This window comes from Mytilus edulis, chromosome 7 (assembly GCF_963676685.1).
Source record: "Mytilus edulis chromosome 7, xbMytEdul2.2, whole genome shotgun sequence".
Taxonomy (NCBI): Eukaryota; Metazoa; Mollusca; class Bivalvia; order Mytilida; family Mytilidae; genus Mytilus; species Mytilus edulis.
This window is the reverse complement of record NC_092350.1, coordinates 74,754,632-74,776,677: the sequence shown is the minus strand read 5'-3', so window position 1 is coordinate 74,776,677 and position 22,046 is coordinate 74,754,632. Positions and strand designations below refer to the sequence as shown.

Sequence of the window (22,046 nt, the reverse complement as noted above, 5' to 3'; positions counted from 1 at the left end):
TTAAAAGAACTCAGACTTGTCATTTATTACTCCTTCAATTGTGAATTTTTGTTACATAAATGTTGTGCATATTGACATAACTTTTAATTTTATACTTTCAGGACCATGTTACAGATTTACTGACCACTATTGATGCTTGCCAAGTTCATTTGGACATTGTGAGTGTTCACAAAGTTACTCTTGATATATTTAAATATTTTTCTTCAATTTATGATAGCTTAAAAGGGACCTTCTGAATAGAGTTTTCTCCATGGAATTATCTTCAACATTTTAATTTATGCAATAGGCCACTAAAAATATTGAGGTTTAAGGAGTTGCCCCATAAACCCTAATTTTAAAGTGATCTATGCATACATTGTAACTTATTTATCTTTAAAGTTAAAAAAAAGATTCTTCAACTTTTAAATTTCATAATGTTTCATAACATTAGGGTTACTTATATTTTTCGTTTGAATTTTTCAGGCTTTGAACTATGACCTTACCAAGCAATACCTTGACCTTATGACGACCTATGTGTCAATCATGGTTCTGGTGTCAAAAGTTGATGACAGAAGATTAGTTTTGTCTCTGTTTAATGTAGCACATGAATTCCTTCATGGTGCAGGGTTAGTACATATATGTCAATGCATGATATTTTTTAGTGGTAAAAAAAAAAACCCCAGAAATTTTGTTTTTAATATTTGAAAAAGGAGGAAAAAGAAAGGAAACTATAGTTAACATTGATAAGACTAATGCCTTGTTCACACGTACATTTAATTCAAATTGAATTCGAATCGAATACGAATGGAATTCGCTAATCGCATTCGCACACTCTTCTTTTTTAATTCGAATTGATTCGAATTAACTAATTCTCATTAGAAATACGTTTTTGTTAATCCGATTTAAAAGTTAACGTCGTTAGGACAGTAAAGTGAATTTGACGCGCATTCCAATTCGAATTAGAATTAACATTAGGACGTTAAATGTTTTGAATGCGAATTAAACTAATTCGAATTAGTTAATGCGAATCGAATTCGAATTACGTGTGAACTCAGCATAAATTCATAGGAAAACTCATTTCATCAGAGTAATCAATATGAATAAATAATCGTTGGAAGTACTCAATTTCACCATGGAAGTATTTTATTGACAGGAACTCCTAACAATAAATAAGAACATTCACATCCCACTGATTTATTTAGGAAAATAAAAAGTTCTGACTGAGTATTTCAAGAATGTGATAACTCCTTTGTGGGGTATCTGTGATGCCACCATTGCATTCTTTATATTTTTTCTTATCATTCCTTGACAAATAAGTACACAACTGGTTATTTCGGTATGTTCTGCAATTACAATCAATCATGGGAAAATGTTTTACCCATGTATTTATAAAACATGTCGAGTAGCCAGAAGATATAACAATTCTTATCTATATTTCAGTGATACATCCTTTCCCAGACTTGGACAAATGGTGCAGGATTACGATCACCCAATGAAGAAAATGTCAGAGGAATTTGTACCTCATTCTAGGGTAAATAAATAACACATTACATTTTGAACAATAGAACCAATTTACAAATTTTAATTGGCTGGAAATATGAAACCTATTACCTTCAATCTATGTGTTCTAGAGGAAAAGTTAGCGGAATTTCATGTTCCAACTCATAATTTGTTAAAAAAAATTAAAATATTAGTTTGAAAGCATGGTACAGATATATTGTGATAGTAAAGATATTGAAAATGTTACTTTCAATCCATGTGTTCTAGAGGAAAAGTTAGCCGAACTTCATTACTTGGCAACACAAAACATATATTTTAAAATATGAAAATTGGACTAAAAAAAAATGGCTAACTTTCATATGTGTTTGCCAGTGTCATTGATTATGGAATTGAACAGTTTCTTTTTAAGTGTAAATTGTATCTAATAAAATCAATTGATTTTTTCAGGTTTTGATCCCAGCCATTATGTCACTACATGTCATCTATCCAAAACGTAATTTAACAGCAGAGCTGATGAGATCTACACAGATGTTAAGTTTGTTAGCAGAACCTGCTAAAATAATGAACAGTCCAATCACAGATATGGTAAGAATTTAATAGTGTGTTCATTAACATATAACAATGTATGTGGAAAAGCTAAAGAAAAAGTGAGATATCCCTTTGGAAGGTATCTTTTTGCCATTGTGGCACATAAAGGCAACAGTAGTATACCGCTGTTCAAAACTCGTAAATCTATGGACAAAAAACAAAATCGGGATAACAAACTAAAACTGAGGGAAACGCATTAAATATAAGAGGAGGACAACGACACAACATTAAAATGTAACACATACAGCAACCGACTAAGCATTAGACAAAATCTGATGAGAATAACAAATATAACATCAAAACCAAATTCATGAATTTGGGATAGAAATATACCGTGACACGTCTTAAGGTAATGGGAATTCACACTAGGTACATCTTTTTAAAGGAGGATCTTTCTTAAAACACTATATATATAAGAAATTTTGATGTTTGTCTTATTTCAGTTATATCCATTTTCTACAAAATGAACCTACACAATTATCTTGTTCCTTTGAAATGGTCTGTTTGTTACCTTTGAAATTTTATGAAGCAAATGGAATGGTCAAAACAAGTTTGTTGATGCTTTGAATCTAGTGTGAATAATTTCGACATGTTGATAAAGGGGCCCAAACTTGTAAGTCATCTAAAAATGACCACAATTGTATGAAAAAAATCCATATTCTTTCTTTAAACTTAAGGCAAATATCAAAGTTAACTGTTCCTTGTTATTCCTCAACCTTGAACAAACCTGGATGCTAAAATACCGGCAACTAGTATACAGTATAAAGCCCAACAAGAGAAAGTTCTGTGGATCTATATATGACTACTAATATCTCTTTTTTCATAAATGATTGACACTATGGAAAATTACAGTTGATATTTACTACTTTACATTGACATATTTATTGATAGTTATAAAATATATTATTGAATTTATTACTAATGTGTGCACAATTATTTTATAGGTTCAATGTGAATATCTGTCCCAAGATGTAATGGAAAAATGGATTATTTGTAAGTTAACACATGTTGTTATTATAATCATTTCTCTAATTAATTGTTGATCTAAACTTCCTGGGATCAGTTTAAATAAGACTGGTAGAGTTATCTAGGGGTATGCATTTTTTGGTAGACTATATAGTAAGGAGATTTTTTGTGATTGCAAATGAGACAACTATTGACCAGTGTCCAAATGACACATAATTAATCAATAATAGTTAAATGAATAACCTTCAGTAATGGGCAAAACAAATAATTTATAATCAGCTATAAAATTCAGTGACCTTACAAAATGTGAATCAATTCAAATGAAAAACCAACTGCCTAATTTATGACCCAAAAAACAACTAAAACATATACAAATTTATAATGATTTTTTTGCCACTAAAAACTAGAAACTTTAACATTATTTGTTCTGTTGCTAGTAACCAATTGACAGCAGTATATATACTTGGCATTGTAAAATACTGTTTTGCTGTGGCATTGTAAAATACTGTATTGCTGTGGCGTTGTAAAATACTGTTTTGCTGTGGCGTTGTAAAATACTGTTTTGCTGTGTAAATTGCAGAAGGTCGATCAATTAAAAAATAGACAGGTAAAAATTAGTGAATCTGAAAATGGAGATACAATATATTCATTATATTTGGCAATTATACGAGGCACTTGGTTTGTGAAAAAACAAAAATAAAAATATTTTGCAGGAAAAAAAATCCTCTAACTAGCACTATAGACCTATGCCAAATTTTGGGATGATTAGAATTACTTGTATATATATATATTTATACAGTTAAATAAGTTCTAACAAGATAACTTTAATATGGAATTGGGCTCACAGCCTTAACATAAAATATAAAAATATTTGATTCCTTTCTATAGTTGGATTGATGTTATGTTACCAGTATTTACAAGAAGCTAAGGCTTGGGATCTATGGAAACAAGTATTACAGTCAGGGTATATTGTACAACTATGTAGAGATGAGGTCTTACACATACACGGATTCATTGTGTCTTTCTTTGAAACAATTAAAGGGTGAGTAAAAAAGTATGTCTAAATCAGTGTATCTTACATTTGGATAGAAGGGAATTATTGGCGGATCCAGAGGGGGGGGGGGGGGGTTCTGGGTGGTTGGACCCCCCCCTTTTTTGGCCTATCAATGCATTTGAATAGGAACATATAGCTGGAACCCCCCCTTTTTAAAATGGCTGGATCCGCGCCTGGGAATAATTTCCAAACAATCTGAGAAATGATTTTGATTTTTTTACATTCACATTAACAAATCATGTGTAAATATATGTGCTTATCAACCCATCAACATTGTCTTGGGTTGTTCCTTACTTCTACTGAAATTTTGTCTAATTCAAGTATGAATTTAATGGGTTTAATTAGTGTATACGATTCATTTGTAATTGTGGGTACCAGTTTTTGTGGTTAAAGGTAAACCACAAATTTAAATGTTCAACAAATTATCGTTCAAATTTTCTATTAGATTGTGTTCAGACTTTGAAAAAACAACAAAATCAATTTTCCACGAAAAGTTTTCCTTAATCCACCAAAAATAAATAAATCCACTGAATTGAATACTAAATATTAAAACATTTACAAATTCAAAATAACAGAAAAATCACTATTATTGTTTCTCTTTATCTCAAATCACAGAAAGATGAAAGATAAATTTCTACAGTTATTAGTGCGACAATCCAGAGATGTTACACAGAATATCTTCCAATTTGTATATTAAAAGAAATTCCGATAGAAATATATGATTATATCATGTGTTTTGATAATTTTTTATTATTTTTAACAATTTTTAGACACAATATGAAGAAGAAAATAGATGATGTAAGAGAATTCCAACATAGTGCATTACAAACATCGTAAGTAGTCAATTAGTACCCATCGTGCGTACACAGTTTTGGTTTTAGATGACTAGGTGTCATGTAGGAATATCAAATAATTATACCCCGCTTTTAAAAAGTGGGCATATACTGGTTTACCTCTGTTGCATCTTTCTCAGGAGCTACATTACAAGGATATCTGAAATTTGGAATCAGGGTTTATATAAATCGGCTTTACAGTTTTCAGATCCATCACTCAACAATTTCCTATTTATCATCAAGTATTTGGACAGGGGAATCATCAGTGAGCATAAGCAATTTCACTTTTTATTCCTTTGTTGCAGAATATATAAGAACTTACATTCTGGTATCTGACATTTTTCTGAAAAACAGAAATACAGCAACACTCAAACAAAAAAAGAAAAATATAAATTATTCTCACCAACACACATCTCTAACTAAAAATTTATGCTAAAGTTAAGCACTTAATAAAAATGAACCTATGTTTTAAGAATTGCTTTAAATAGAAAAGAAGGAATGTGACATTTTAATTCATGAAACATAATCTTAATAGGCATGAAAAAATATAAGCAAAAGAACTGTACCTTTATTGCTGTTCTCCTGTTTACCTTTATTTTCATTATACAAATTATTTTAATTATGTTATAGGCCAGGAATACACAAGGAGAGAAGAAAATTTCTAAGATCTGCTTTACGTGAACTGACACAGATATATGCTGATCAACCAGGTCTTCTTGGACCAAAGGTAAAAATATAATGTCTTATTTGGAGTTCTTGATAATGTAAAACGATTGAGAAATAATTGAGTTCCCCCCTTTTACCAAAATGATTTACCCTTACAAATTACATTTACAGTTTGTCAGATTCAAATAAAAACTTGAATCAGAATCAGAAATAAAGAACTTTTACATCATTTGTTCTCTGGTAGATAGTTTTCTCATTGGCAATTAAACCATATCTTTTTTATTTTTTAAAACTTTTTTGCAAACGTTTGTGTCCATATGTGAAATTCAGAATAAGTGTTTGTGTATATTTATCATGGAAAAGAGAAAATAGCATATCACTGAATCCAATAAAAAAAGAAAAAAAAAAAAAACATTTTGTATATAAAAAAGAAGATGTGGTATGATTGCCAATGAGACAACTATCCACAAAAGACAAAATGACACAGACATTAACAACTATAGGTCACCTGTCGGCCTTCAACAATGAACAAAGCCCATACCGCATAGTCAGCTATAAAAGGCCCTGATAAGACAATGTAAAACAATTCAAACGAGAAAACTAACGTGTTTATTTTTTAGGCTTTGTATGTATGGCAAGGTTTGTCCGTTACTAGAGATGAAATTCATTGGTTACTACGACACTTTGATAATCCTCCATCGAAACGACATAACATTAAATTGTCACAAGAAGATTTTGTTGACAGGTAAACATTTAGTTATTTTGCATATTACATTTGAATTTATAAGAACATTTAGTGTCAGCAAAAACACAATTTTTCAGCAATCTAGGAAATTGGTTCTCATAAAAATAAATGAATTTAGTAATTGTCAGAAAAGTATTATTAATAATAAATTCTGTTTATGGTTTACTCTTAACCCTTTCACCGATTGCTGCCCAGACAGAAGCTACTCTGAGACGATGGCTTCCCTGGCTACTATTACTCAAGTGGGAGATCTTCATAATAAATGTCAATAAAAACTTGTTTGTAGTTATTTGTGTATTTATTTCATTCACTAACACCATGTTCACAGTTTTGTTCATGTTTTGATAATTTTTTCTTCATAAAATGTTCAAATTTTCAAATTTTCAGCATTTTTTAGGTGAAATTCTCAAAATTCCGCACTTTGACCCCAAATCGTAATTTTTTAACCCAAAACGGCAAAATTTTATGAGGCTGTACAAATTCCTCACACTGAACGATGTCCATTCCAAGTGTTTTGTACATAAAACGACATTTTATGTGAAAAAAGTATACTAGTTTGGCTTCAATTCTTCCATATTCTTTCAAAAAAAATGTTCCCTCATTTCAAATTCTCGTAAATTCCGTAAATTTCCTCTGATATTGACACAATTTTTAACAAACGGAAGCGCCATGTTTACACTATCATCCGGGTATTCATCAAAGAAAGATAACTCATGTTTGCACTGTTTTAAGCGGGAAATATAAAAGAGGTATTCCGATCCCGGTAAAACGGGACTCATCGTCAGCTGTCTAAAGCGTGAATCCCGGTAAACCTGGACTCATCGGCGAAAGGGTTAAGGGAAAATTATATAAAACACATCATAATACTTTGATTAAGGTATCTGGACCATAATACTTCAATTAACATGATTATTTAAGGAGACAATTTGCAAATGTCAAAAACATTATTAAACGTTTGAAAAACAATTTATTAAATAAAGAATTAGGTCCGGTAAAGACCGATTTTGGCCTCAAATTTCAGGTTCATCTAACGAATGATTTGTTCACTTTTTAATCACTTCAGTGTCTATGTCACTTGATTCAATTAGTTTATGTGAAAGATTTTTACTGATTTTAGTCATTACAAACACTCCGATTTAAGCTTAAATATGAAAAATCTATCAAATATGCAAAAAAAAGTCACTTTTCAGTTGGTTTTTGTCAAAAATGAAATTGGCCACATCCGTGTTCATCCTCAGCCTTAATATATGTTATGTATTATCATCAAATACAACTTACATCTCAATATTACAGATGAACACGAATGTGGCCACTTTCATTTAAGACAGAAACCGTCTAAAATTTAACTAAAATGCTGAAATAGTGAAGATTTCAGTAATTTGGCATGACTTTATGATGCTATTACCCAATATATGTGCATTGTATTGTCAAAAACAACCCATATTTATGTAGCAGAAGCATTCTTCTTTCCAAAAAATAGCTAAAAGATTACATTTTCACAATTTTGTAAAACTGCTCTATTTTGTGGCCAAAAAGGGGTCTTACTGAATCTACTCCTTTCACCATTGTCTACAAGTGTCACACCACCAATTACTCCCTCCAATTTAGAACGTATATGAAAGTAGGCCTACTCGGACAAAAAATAGTGCATTTGATGTCATTGTTTACCTGAACTAACCAACAAATTGGCAGAAATGAAACTTTTAGTGAAAGAGAAATATATTTAGACCATTTTGAGCTAAAGTTTACTTGTTTATGAGTTTGCATTCAAAATTGAGGATTAATGCACTCCATAGTATACTAATTTAAGATTTCCAGAAAACCAGGGGTTATCTTTAGTGGTACCTCTATTCGGAAGACCTTTTCTTTTTTATATGATTTGAAAATTGGCATGTAGAAAGTTGATACATGTACCATTTAGGATATACCTGGTTTCTATGAAGTCAAACTTCAGGTTAAATATTTAGAAAGCTGTGAAAATTGCAAAATTTGGTTGAACAGATAGGGACTTTTAATTGGTGGTACGACACCTACATAAGAAAATGTCAGGAATATGAAAGTTGTTATCCATTCATTTGATGTTTTTAATTTTGCTATTTGATAAAGGACTTTCAATTTGGGACTTTCCTTGGAGTTAGGTAGTTTTGCTATTTTACTTGCTCCTTGGAGAATACATATTTTATACAACTGTTGTGTCATTTACAAATGTATGAGGAATATTAGAGTAGTTAAAAAAAAAAGTTGATAGTTTAGGATCATTTTGAGCATCTTTGTTTTTTGTTTTTGTGAAAGTAGGCCTACTCGGACAAAAAATAGTGCATTTGATGTCATTGTTTACCTGAACTAACCAACAAATTGGCAGAAATGAAACTTTTAGTGAAAGAGAAATATATTTAGACCATTTTGAGCTAAAGTTTACTTGTTTATGAGTTTGCATTCAAAATTGAGGATTAATGCACTCCATAGTATACTAATTTAAGATTTCCAGAAAACCAGGGGTTATCTTTAGTGGTACCTCTATTCGGAAGACCTTTTCTTTTTTATATGATTTGAAAATTGGCATGTAGAAAGTTGATACATGTACCATTTAGGATATACCTGGTTTCTATGAAGTCAAACTTCAGGTTAAATATTTAGAAAGCTGTGAAAATTGCAAATTAAAAACATCAAATGAATGGATAACAACTTTCATATTCCTGACATTTTCTTATGTAGGTGTCGTACCACCAATTAAAAGTCCCTATCTGTTCAACCAAATTTGCTATTTGATAAAGGACTTTCAATTTGGGACTTTCCTTGGAGTTAGGTAGTTTTGCTATTTTACTTGCTCCTTGGAGAATACATATTTTATACAACTGTTGTGTCATTTACAAATGTATGAGGAATATTAGAGTAGTTAAAAAAAAAAGTTGATAGTTTAGGATCATTTTGAGCATCTTTGTTTTTTGTTTTTTTTTATAATTTTATGGTCCTCTTACCTGTAATACATCAAATTTGTAAAAAAAAAAAAATCTTGTATTTTGTAGACAATTACCAGAGTTGTTGTTTTACATGGAAGAATTAAGAGGTAAGGTTCATTTAATATTTGTACTAAAGCCTTCAGCCTAACAGACTTCAGCATAAATTCAATTATGAAACTAAAACAGAAAATACACTTCAGTGTATAGATATAAGAAGATGTCATATAAGTGCCAATGAGACAACTCTCCGTACAGGTCACAATTTGAAAAGGTAAATCATTATTGGGCAAAGTAGAGTCTCGAACACAGAGCATTGGCTCACACCGAACAGCAAGCTATATAGGAACCCAAAAATTACTTGTGTCAAACAATTCAAACAGTTCACTCTTATCTATTCATAACAGCTGCTTATTTCTATATATGGATACCATGTCAGATATTGAAGATTTATAATTTCATGATTTAATCTTTATATTTGCAGGTTTAGTGAAGAAATACAACCAAGTTTTACAGAGATATTTTGTGCAATATTTGTCTGGTTACGACTCTGTCTTATTAAATCAGCTTATACAGGTAATGCATATTTTGTCCTTATGTAACTTGAGAAATGGAAAGATTTCAAAATAAGATTAGAGCATTAAGATCAAAATTCAGATCTCAAATAATGATCTCAAATATACATTGTACTGTATTCATCTGATTGAGAAATGCAATATATATTAAAAACTAAGTTTAAATGAAGGAATGAATATGAATTAATGTGTACATATATTTTTCAAAATTACTTCATAAGGGGAGGTAACTCGGATTACTTCCTATATAAAAGAAGTGGCTGCAAAATTTTCTATTAAGTTTTGGAGCAAAATCACAATACACATGGAATATTTGCTATTGGATGTTTAGCAAACAAGCAACAATCAATCAATTAAGCTGTTTCTAAATTTATGGGGAAATGATTTAAGCTATTTCGAGTAAAGGAAAGATTTTATTCTAGATTTCAGAAGCCATTTTGGGCTGTTGAAAGATTTCTGGTAATGGAAAGATTTTCAGATAATATGCTATGATTCTGCCATACTGGATTGAAAATGACCATAATGATGGTCCAAATTTGTACTGTATTCAGCTGATTGAGAAATGCAATATATATTAAAAACTAAGTTTAAATAAAGGAATGAATATGAATTAATGTGTACATATATTTTTTTCCCAATAAATACAGAATCTTAATTCAAAATTGCTTCATAAGGGGAGGTAACTCGGATTACTTCCTATATAAAAGATGTGGCTGCAAAATGTTTCTATTTAGTTTTGGAGCAAAATCACAAATAAGGTAATACTATCTTTTCTATTTATATAGCACTACATTCAGACTCTTAATATGCTCCTAACTTGTTAAAGGTCTTATCAATATTTTGTTTATTATAAATATATTAAATAAGATTTCTATTATTTATTTTTTTTAATAGGATTTTCGATTCTCTAAAAGTTTAGAAAAACAAACACTTCTTTAGAATGGTATTGTTTATTTTTTGTAGAATTTGGCGGTGTGTCCAGAAGATGAATCCATTATTTTGTCATCATTATATAATACAGTTGCATCATTAACCGTTAAACAAGGTTTGTATATTGATACTTAAATATAAGTCCTTGTATTAAGGTAATTGGAGCCTTCTTATTTTTTATCCCCTTAGTTTGCAGACGTCCACTGTGGCCAGTCTTCCCTTGCAATAAAATTAACGGTACCAATTTTCTTGCACCAGATGCGCATTTTGACAATGCATGTCTCTTCAGTGATGCTCGTGGCCAAAATATTCGAAATCAAAGCTTATATGAAAGATGAAGAGCTATAATCCAAAAGGTCCAAAAAGTATAGCCAAAATCCATGATAGGAATCAAAGCTTTGCATGAGGGAGATACATTCCTGAATTTATAATAATTTCTATCATTTTGTAACAGCAAATTTTAATAACACAAAAAATCCGTATTTTCATACCAGTACCGAAGTACTGGCTACTGGGCTGGTGATACCCTCGGGGACTAATAGTCCACGAGCAGAGGCATCTACCCAGTTGCAAATTGCAAGCAAGAAAATTTTCTCACTTTTTTTAATGGAGACCCAATATATTATATATATAAATTTTTTGTTTGCAATGTTTTTTTTTGGTTTTTTTTCCTGTTTTGAATTGTGATCCGACTTAAAATTCAAATTAACACAAGGCGATTTTCCCCCAATTGAATTTAGACATGACCCTCATGTATATGAAATCAAACTGAGGCATTACTCTGATGGATGTTGATTAGATCTAAGGACTGACACCTTTTGATGCATTATGGTTCTCTCAGTTGTAATTTTGTGTCATGTCATTTCTGTTGGGAAGTACAATGTATATGTTTGGTATTTTTATATATTTTTATTTTATAAAACCTCCCCAATTGGTAAAGGTGTTTCTAAAAACTTTTGATATTTGGTATGTAGGAAGAAGGCCATCAAAATTATACCATTAAATTAAGTCAAGCTTAAACTAAGAGTATACTGTAGGATTTTAATTTGCTTATACATCTTTTTTATTATTCTGTTATATCATTCTTTTATAGTCAACATGTAATATAGAATTCGATAACAAAACAATTATTTAGTTTTTATTAATAAATATTGTTAAAGGTTCTATTTTAAAAAGTTCAAACTGGATGAAAGCAGGGGAGATAATTGATTTTTTTCACAACAAGAATGGTGGAAATATTTTCTTTATTTTGGAAAAGATACATATCAGATTAAACGATAAGACACAAAACCTAAGTATCTAATATATAGCAAAATCGAAATAATTCATGTTGTTATTTGTAAGTTGTTAGGGTAGAGGAAAAAGGGGGGATAGCTCAGCTGTAGTACGCATCAGAAATAAACAAAAACAAAACCCAATAAATGAATATTATAACCACAATAAAAGACAAAAACATATAAAGCCATTACATTAAGCCATCACAGTAGAGTTTTCTTTATAGTTGGTACAGTAGCATACTAATCCTTCGTTTGCATCCTCACAGTTGAAACATTTTTTTGATTATGTATAGTTTAGAAAGTTTAGTGAATTTTCTGTCTTTTATGGCTTTAAAACTTATGTTTCAAACCAAAACAGTGAAGTAATGTAAAAGTTGTAAGAATTTCAATTTGTGAATCATAATCATATTAGAGTTAGGACCAGTTTTGTCTCAAGCTATATTTCTAAACCAAAACAGCAAGGTAAATATTGAATTATTATAAGGATTCAACATTTAAATTTACTAAACGCAATATTGAAATGTATTGGATTTTGAATCAATTTGGCCTCAAATCCTCAAATCCTATGTCCTCCTTTAAAAACACTGCTTACATGATGAAAACATGGAATTTAAGATGTATAGTATATTCACCTTGGAATTTAAGAGGTATAGTATATTCACCTTGGAATTTAAGAGGTATAGTATATTCACCTTGGAATTCTTCCAGTGAAAAATTTAAGCTTAGTATTATTACTTGGTGAAATGTAAATTAAGATAACATAAAATAATGGAGTCTGCTCATTTTCACATCATCCATTTTGAAATATCTAATAATTTGTATTTCAGTTGAAGAAAATGTACTGTTTGACTTTAGAGGAATCAGACTGGATTGGTTCAGACTTCAGGTATGTGTTGTAACCATTAAAGGGTTCATTTTCATAGTTTGAGATTTGTAATTAAGTTTCATTTTTGCATTTTACATAATATTCCTAAACTTATTGTCCTTAAAAATCAAATGTAGGTCAAAGGATATTTTTGAAAAATAAACCCCCTCATGAAAATTTTGTATTTTTATGGAATATACATGATAAGAATATTATAACAACATTTTATCTTTTCAATTGTTTAAATGCTATTCATTCGAATATGAAATTTAAATTAAAATATCTCATTGTATGAACTGGTTCAATTTTTCAATTTTGCTATGGTTCTGAAAAGTGAAATATTATGAAAAAAAAAATTTGAAATTAAAAATCCATGTACTGAATTTTAATGTGTGATTTAAGAAATGCAGGACTTATATGGCAAGTGGTCTTGTGATAAGCAAAAAAAATATGCTTCCTTATACATGTACTGTATATTCAGAAACTATTGAATGCTTAGAATTTAGTATGTGAGTTAATATTACTGCAGTACTCACCCAGACGCATTACTTGCAATAATAAAAACCTCCCAATAATTTCTGAATTTACTGAAGTGTCAATGCAAACTTTCGAATGATCAATGAAAAGTAAAACAAAAATACAAGGTAAGAAAAAAAAAGTATTTTAAGCACTGCTATCTATCACAGTAACATTTTTCCAATAAATTAAAAGAAAAGAGCATACATTTCTGAAATCAAAATAATTCAATTGTGCATATTATTTTTGTTTTATATCATTTTGCTAATTTAGAGCCATAAATGCATTACACTTTTAAATCATGAAGCCAAAAAAAATATAGAGTCATTTCCCTTTTCAGGCATATACAAGTGTAGGAAAAGCAGCACTGATTCTGAAGGACCATATAGATATTGCCAAACACATGAACACCATCTGCTTCCATACAAAGATGGTGGATTACTTAGATCAAATGTTGGTGGAAACTTCAGATTTATCGATATATTGGTAGGTAAAATGCAGAGGGATTCCAGGTGTTGATGAATAAAACATGAATATTCAGTGTAAGCCCTTTTTAGTGGAAAAGAGGCTGTAGTAATTTATTGGTTGTTTGATGTCAGTTTGTTCAATTTCAGAAATTTTAAAGCAGTGACTAAATTTTAGTATTTGCTTATTGGTGTTTAGTGCTACATTCAGTGACATTGGTTATATCTTAGAAGCTAGGGGAAACTACTGAATTCAGTGAAAATATAAGAAAATATACACTCGCAGGCACGGATCCAGAGGGGGTTTCTGGGGTTGGAACCCCCCCCTTTTTTGGGACAATCAATGCATTTGAATGGAGCATGAAGTTAGAACCTTCCCTTTGTCCTGGGTTAGGAAACCCCCTTTTTAAAATGGATGGATCCGCCCCTGACTTGTCATATGCATAGTGACATAGTATACTTTTTTGAATGATTTTCAATTATTTTTGGGGGTTTCGAATCTCAAAACATGGACTGTCATACAAGTGAGAGGTTTAGCTAGCTATAAAACCAGGTTCAATCCACCATTTTCTACATTTGAAAATGCCTGTACCAAGTCAGGAATATGACAGTTCTTGTCCATTTGTTTTTGATGCGTTTTGTTATTTGATTTTGCCATGTGATTATGGACTTTACGAATTGATTTTCCTCTGAGTTCAGTATTTTTGTGATTTTACTTTTTGCAGTATGATATTTTCACAAATGGAGAATAATGTTGATCTGGAGAGGAGAAGCTAATCATTTACCCTTATATAATCAATCCTATATCTCCAAGAGTTTATTGTTATATAATTTGCTACTAATTTAAGCAACTAGATGATATTTTAATATTTATTTAGTGTAAGAATAGTAAATTTCTATCAGTTAGGTTTGTAAACATTTTGAGGGTTAACTCCCCTTTTTTATTTTCTATCATATGTTAGAACAGTTTTTGCATTGCTAATCTGTTATTGTAACTTATTCTATAGTTCTGTTCTTCATGATATCTGCATCCAGATTTATATATATATATACATATAATTAAATGACATTACCTTTTCTTACAAAAATCGTTAAGCAATCAACAATCAATCAATCTTACAAAAATCAAGGAGCAACCCAAATTATAATGAGTTATTTCCCTTTGTGCAATTAATATTCCAATAATTAAATTCCTTGAACCAAAAGAGAATTCAGAATATTTTAGAATATTCAATTACATTGTCTGCAATGAAATATAGAGTAACTTCCCCTTAAATAGCTGTTTTTGTAACAGATTCATATTACAGGAGAAATAATTGATGGATGACATATTTTGAAAATAAATCATATGGTCCAAAGCATATTTTGCTTGAAATAGGAAACTGAAGTAAAATAAAATGTATATTCTGAAAACATGCAACTATTTTCCAAATAATTTACACTCTCAATGGATAAATATATGAAGCACATGGGTGAAATCTTGAACTTTCCTCAATTGCGTATTTATACATCCCGCACAACTTAATGTGCTATTTGTATCTTACATTCCTGTTTATGATAGGAATTTCAATCAACAAGCAATGACCTAGGCAGTAGTTAGATATAATCAAGACCTATGTATGAGTTCTGTTATAAGAGAAAAAAACCAGCAGTTACTTTACATCAATGCGCTCTAGGTGAAGACTTACTTTTGACTTAATCCTCCTCATTCCTTGTGGAACATAGGGCTGCCACAGTCGCTTACCACCGTTCTCTATTTTGGGCTATCCTTTTTGCTTCGCTCCAGGTATATCCAATTTCCTCCAGCTCCTTGAGGCTTGATCTTCTCCAGCTGTGAAAAGGTCTTCCTGGTCTCTGATGTGCTTATGAGTTCCATTCTAATACCTGTCTAGTGATGGTACATTGTGTACCTACAGGTGAAGGCATATACAATATTAGGTCAATGTCAGAAAAACATAAACTTTTTTTTATGAGGCTGAGAAAGTGGGGAAGGGGAAGTAATACTGAGCCCTTCCCAGTTTTGTGTTGATACAAAAAAGTTTATATTTTTCTGACATTGACCTGATAACATTTTTATTCTGCAACTTAAATTAATAATTTAATAGCTTTTTAAATTGTAAAACTTATTTCAAACTTATTTTCATGCCTTAATGAACCTCTGATTGTGGAAAAAGTTATCCATATTGAAATTGACATTACACAAAATACAGCTGTGTTACTATATTTAGGAAATAAACATAACTAGTTGCAGTATAAAAATATTTGCTATTCCCATATTAATTAAACATACTATTGATATTGGTATAAATGACAAACAAAACTGAATTTGTGACAAATTTGAATCAAATAATGATTTTCAATAACATACTTATACAAACTTGAATCAAATAATGATTTTCAATAACATATTTATACAAATTTAAAGTTATATGATTCTCTTACTTTTACTTGGCTTTCAATTTTTTTTATCATCTTTCTTTGATATGTCTGTGTTTTGATGACTTTCAGTTTCACTTTTGTGCTTTTTTCCCATAAATTGCTTATATTCTTCAATCATAGTTCATTCATGTCATTGACAATAAATAAACTCATCATAGATACCATAAATAAATTTTATATATACGCCAGACGCGTGTTTCGTCTTCAAAAGACTCATCAGTGACGCTCGAATCCAAAACAGTTAAAAAAAAAAATGCCAAATAAAGTACGAAGTTGAAGAGCATTGAGATCCAAAATTCCTAAAAGTGTTGCCAAATACAGCTAAGGTAATCTATGCCTGAGGCCAAATAAAAATATATGTGTGGTTCCAGTAACCCTAACATCCCTACTTTTTCGGCTTAAAAATAGCCTACCCTAAAGATTATATTGTCATTTTTCATTAAGCACTGTTAAAGTCAGAATGTTGCTCCTATAGACTCAATGTAAAAAAAAAAACATAAGATAAAAAAAATTCGTACCTACCTACCCTAACTTTTTATGCCCCACCTACAATAGTAGAGGGGCATTATGTTTTCTGGTCTGTGCGTCCGTTCGTCCGTCTGTTCGTCCGTCTGTTCGTCCGTCCGTCCGTCTGTCCGTTCGTTCATCAGTCTGTCCCGCTTCAGGTTAAAGTTTTAGGTCAAGGTAGTTTTTGATGAAGTTGAAGTCCAATCAACTTGAAACTTAGTATACATGTTCCCTTTGATAAGATCATTCTAATTTTAATGTCAAATTAGAGAATTTATTCCAATTTCACAGTCCACTAAACATAGAAAATGATAGTGCGAGTGGGGTATCCGTGTACTGTGGACACATTCTTGTTTTCAGATGTAACTGGAACCACACATACTTTTTTATTTGGCCTGAGGTGACAGTGTCTGATTACGGTTAAATTTATATCTTTTTATTTTTCAGCTTTTATACTCAGATTTATGAACACCAGTTTAAACAGTGTATGGAATTCCCAGCACAACATAGATTCAGTATAGTCTTCCCAATGATCTGTGCACATTTTATGAACGCAACACATGAGCTCTGTCCTGAAGAGGTACAACTATAAATAGATTAATATAATACATTAGAATTAAAAGAAGAGAAAAGGGGTGAATCAATGTATTGCATGAATGCCTACCAGCACATGACAAAAAAAAAACAACATGGCTATTGTTAATTAACTGTACATTTTTGTATTTTGTGGATTTAATATCATTTGTTGGAAACCATTTTTCATAGTTAGAATTAACCAAAATTTTTCAAGAAGCTTGTATTGCATAATGTCTCAAAACTACAAAAACAAGATTTTCCCTCCATTCAAGGAATTTGGTATGATGAATTCAGACATTTTTCTATGATTTTTTTATTATTTTGAAAATTTCAAAGATTAGGTGTATAAAAATACAGTGAAACTTCTCTAAACCGGTCCCTCTTAATACCGGTTCTCCCTTCATACCGGCCAAAATAACAAGTCCCGGCCGGCGTGTATGTAAATAAACGGTCAGGTAACCTTATAAAACCGGCCACCCCTTTAAACCGGATACCGGCCGATATTTGTGTATTTGTGTAATCAAAATCAATAAAATATCACCTCATAAAACCGGCCTTGTCATTTGTAATCATTAGTCCATATATAATACTGTTATATAAACAAAAAAGTTAATCCGGTCAATTAGACACCTGCATGGCCACTGAATAGTGTTTACCTGTCAATGTCAAATCAATACCCGAATAATTTATCGGTTGAGAGATTGTGATCTTCACCCACGCTAATCAATGATGATTATTAATTTTCATTAAATGTTTTAGCTTGGCTACTTTATTTGATCATTTTAAAAAATATTTTTTAGGCAAATTACAGAAATTAATCACTTTGATCTTTCAAAATAAATCGTTAATAGATATCGTCGGGATAATCTATTGTTGTCAATACACGCTTTTATTAAATTAAAAAGGATAGTTACTGCTAAAATTCATTAATAATGTCTCGTACAGTGAAACGTCAACGCGTACCGATGATGAGTGTATGTCAACTGAGTTCAATAACATAATATATCGATATTAAAACTGTTTTGTTATATAGTTGCATTTTATTTGTTATTACTGCAAAATAAAAAATAATAAAGATACAAATGATGTTTTAATATTTATTTCATAATCAATTTAGAATACAAAGCTAAATTTGCACAACAAAACAAACTTTATGATTGAGGTTCAATACATGGTAAAAAAAACAAATGCACAAATATCGAAGGGAAGTAACTCTTGTTAATTTCAAATTCAACAAACCGGCCACCCCTGAAAACCGGCCGAATCCCGTGGTCCGACGGGCGGCCGGTTTTGAGAAGTTTCACTGTACCACTGGTTCCTTGTTTGTTTTACAGAGACATTCTATAGGTACCACTAGTGTCCAGTATACACACTGGTTCCTGAAAGAGATGTCAGATGAAGTAAATCAGGTGATAACAGCTATCTGTGAAGAGCAGTGTATGCTTAGTGACAAGGTAATCATCACCTACTAAAATCTTATATATATTTAAATATTTGTAGCCCAAGAAAAATACTTTAAGCTGCTATTAATTTATCAATCATATTTTTAGTTTTTCCTTCAAAGTCTATGGATACAAAGTAGAATCTAGGAGAAAAAAATATGCTTTGTACATTTCCTAGGTGGTCAATTTTAATTATGGACCATCATCAAAAGATGACAATAAAATATCTTGTTAGCATTAGAAATTAAAGAAGGTTTTGTTATGATACACCCTCACACTTGAAAATCATCAGTGAGTCTGGAATCATTTTAATCAATCTTATATTTCAAATTTTGTTTTTATACCCCCGTTTTAAAAAAGAGGGGTATACTGTTTTACCTCTGTCTGTCTATCCATCCTTCCATCAGTCCGTCAGTCCTACAGTCTGTAAGTCCAACCGTCCCATGAATATTATTTGTCGAATTTTTCTCAGGAACTACGATACAAGGATTTCTGAAATTTGGTTTCAGGGTTTATATAAGTCAGTTATACTGTGTGGTGCGTTTTCAGAGTCATCACTCGACAACTTCCTGTTAACTGAACACTTGCATATTTTTACACTATTAATATTATCCGCTTGCGACGGGGGTATCATCAGTGAGCAGTAGCTTGCAGTTTCACTTGTTGAAATTCTACTGTAAATTCAGAAATTATTGCGAGGTTTTTATTATTGCGAAATATGCGACTGAGTTGTAAACGCAATAATTTAAACTCGCACTTTGAAATGTTTTATATGAATTAAACAGAATTTTTCTCAAAATCGTAATAATTAAAATCGCATTTTAGTCTGAAATAACAAAATCGCAATAATAAATGCACGCAATAATTTCTGAATTTACAGTATTTATATATAGAATTGAGAAATTTTCTGTGTAGTTACCCAAAGAAATGAGAACTTTTTTGTGTAGTTACCCAAAGAAATGAAAAAAAGGTATCAGATTTGAGCTCTTATTTCTTTGAAACCTACAAACTTTATTCTAGATTACTGATGACTGCATGCAAAAATGAGTACTTCTTTTTAGTGATCATGAAATATCTTATTCACTGCAGTTACTACCAAAACATAGTGCAGATACTATTATACAGACTGCTCAGAAGAAAAGGCCACAGGATAAAAAGAAGAAAACTGTTGCAGAACCTATTAAACCTGGACAAGAAAGTGCTAGGAAAAACAGAGAAGTCTTTACCAGGTAAAACTATTAACTTTTTCTAATGAAAGAGATCTTATTTTAAACAGTGTTCATCAATGAAAAAAATACAGCTTATGAAATATGACAGTTATTATCCATTCATTTGATGTGTTTGAGCCTTTGATTTGCCAATTGATAAGGGACTTTCCGTTTTGAATTTTCATCACGGTTCATTATTTTCTTGATTTTACTTTTTACATAGATTTTACATAGATATTGGACATGGAAACAACTTTGGAAATAAATAGTTTATTATTCAAAGATTTTGTTCTATGACCACGTTATCATTGATTATCAATAATGTTCTTGCTATTTAAAAAAATAAAAAATTGCAGAACAAAAACCAGGGAATATTGCATGAATGACTACTTCTATCATAATTCTTTTTTGATGATCTACTGTAAATTCAGAAATTATTGCGAGTTTTTTATTTATGCTATTTGTTGTAAACGCAATAATTAAAACTTGCATTTTGTAATATTTTAACTGAATTAAACATGACTTTTCTCAAAGTCGTAAAAATTGAAATCGCATTTAAGTTTAAAACGACATAGTCGCAATAATAAATGCACGCAATAATTTCTGAATTTACAGTAATTGAAATCTGACAACACATACTACTTTTAAAAATCTATTCTTAGCACCAAATCCTTTATGGACAGAAAAAAATTTAAAAAAACCAATGATAAACAATAGGTTCAGGTATTAGGGCAGACTCATCAGCATGTAGTTAGGTGTGCAGGACAAAAACTTATATGTGTGTAATAATTTCATGGTTCAGCAAGCAAGCAAGCTTACCAAAGATATTACTATTACCTTTAAGTCATTTTCTGTAACATAATCAACGAAAATGTTAGTTATTTGAGAATGTAAAAAAATAAACTAGTCGCAATCGTTTACAATATTTCTATTTCAATTTTCCAAAAGGAATATTTGTACCTGTCATATTGTATCAATGTGAAAATCTATACATGCTTTGCTCATTGTTGAAGGCCGTACGGTGACCTATAGTTGTTAATGTCTGTGTCATTTTGGTCTCATGTGAATAGTTGTCTCATTTGCGATCATACCACATCTTCTTTTTTATATATTTTTTTAGAATGGACAAGTTACATATGGCTCTGACAGAATTATGCTATGCTATAAACTACTGCAATGTGATACAAGTTTGGGAGCATGGATTTGTACCAAGGGAATTCTTCTTGCAACACTTAGAAACAAGATTCAATAAGTGAGTATTGGTGTTTATTTACTGAAATGTACTTATTTGACACATGCTTAAAATGAAACGAGTCATCTATGAATAGCAATCTAAAACTAACAACATAAATGAACAAAAACAGTCAGAAATTGTTTTAACCTTTGAGATTACTAACTGGTTATTCTCTACGGGCAGTACAACAAATAAATGTATGGAGGTGCAAAAATATAAAAAAGAAGATGTGGTATGATTGCCAATGAGACAACTATCCACAAAAGACCAAAATAAAACACAGACATTAACAACTATAGGTCACTGTATGGCCTTCAACAATGAGCAAAGCCCATACCGCATGGTGAGCTATAAAAGGCCCTGATAAGACAAAAAAGCCCTTTTTAGCTCACCTGGCCCAAAGGGCCAAGTGAGCTTTTCTCATCACTTGGCGTCCGTTGTCTGGCGTCCGGCGTCCGGCGTCTTTCATCGTTAGCTTTTACAAAAATCTTCTCCTCTGAAACTACTGGGCCAATTTTTACCAAACTTGGCCACAATCATTATTAGGGTATCTAGTTTAAAAATTATGTCCGGTGACCCAGCCAACCAACCAAGATGGCTGCCATGGCTAAAAATAGAACATAGGGGGTAAAATGCAGTTTTTGGCTTATAACTCAAAAACCAAAGCATTTAGAGCAAATCTGACGAAGTAAAATTGTTTATCAGGTCAAGAACTATCTGCCCTG

General features: G+C 31.0%; 1 protein-coding gene across 16 annotated transcripts in view; it reads left to right on the top strand.

The window, feature by feature from the left end:
* Positions 1-22,046, top strand: part of LOC139482203 (nck-associated protein 1-like) — a 65,417-nt gene that overhangs the window by 9,260 nt on the left and 34,111 nt on the right. For all 16 annotated transcript variants that reach the window (XM_071265909.1, XM_071265919.1, XM_071265917.1 and 13 more), the window contains exons 4-21: positions 102-158; positions 463-605; positions 1,420-1,510; positions 1,927-2,064; positions 3,012-3,060; positions 3,922-4,075; positions 4,858-4,920; positions 5,551-5,647; positions 6,207-6,331; positions 9,358-9,398; positions 9,773-9,864; positions 10,827-10,908; positions 12,898-12,956; positions 13,792-13,937; positions 17,309-17,441; positions 18,772-18,891; positions 19,969-20,108; positions 21,208-21,339. In XM_071265909.1, the coding sequence (XP_071122010.1) occupies positions 102-158; positions 463-605; positions 1,420-1,510; positions 1,927-2,064; positions 3,012-3,060; positions 3,922-4,075; positions 4,858-4,920; positions 5,551-5,647; positions 6,207-6,331; positions 9,358-9,398; positions 9,773-9,864; positions 10,827-10,908; positions 12,898-12,956; positions 13,792-13,937; positions 17,309-17,441; positions 18,772-18,891; positions 19,969-20,108; positions 21,208-21,339 (1,862 nt within the window). The remainder of the gene's footprint in view (positions 1-101; positions 159-462; positions 606-1,419; positions 1,511-1,926; positions 2,065-3,011; positions 3,061-3,921; positions 4,076-4,857; positions 4,921-5,550; positions 5,648-6,206; positions 6,332-9,357; positions 9,399-9,772; positions 9,865-10,826; positions 10,909-12,897; positions 12,957-13,791; positions 13,938-17,308; positions 17,442-18,771; positions 18,892-19,968; positions 20,109-21,207; positions 21,340-22,046) is intronic.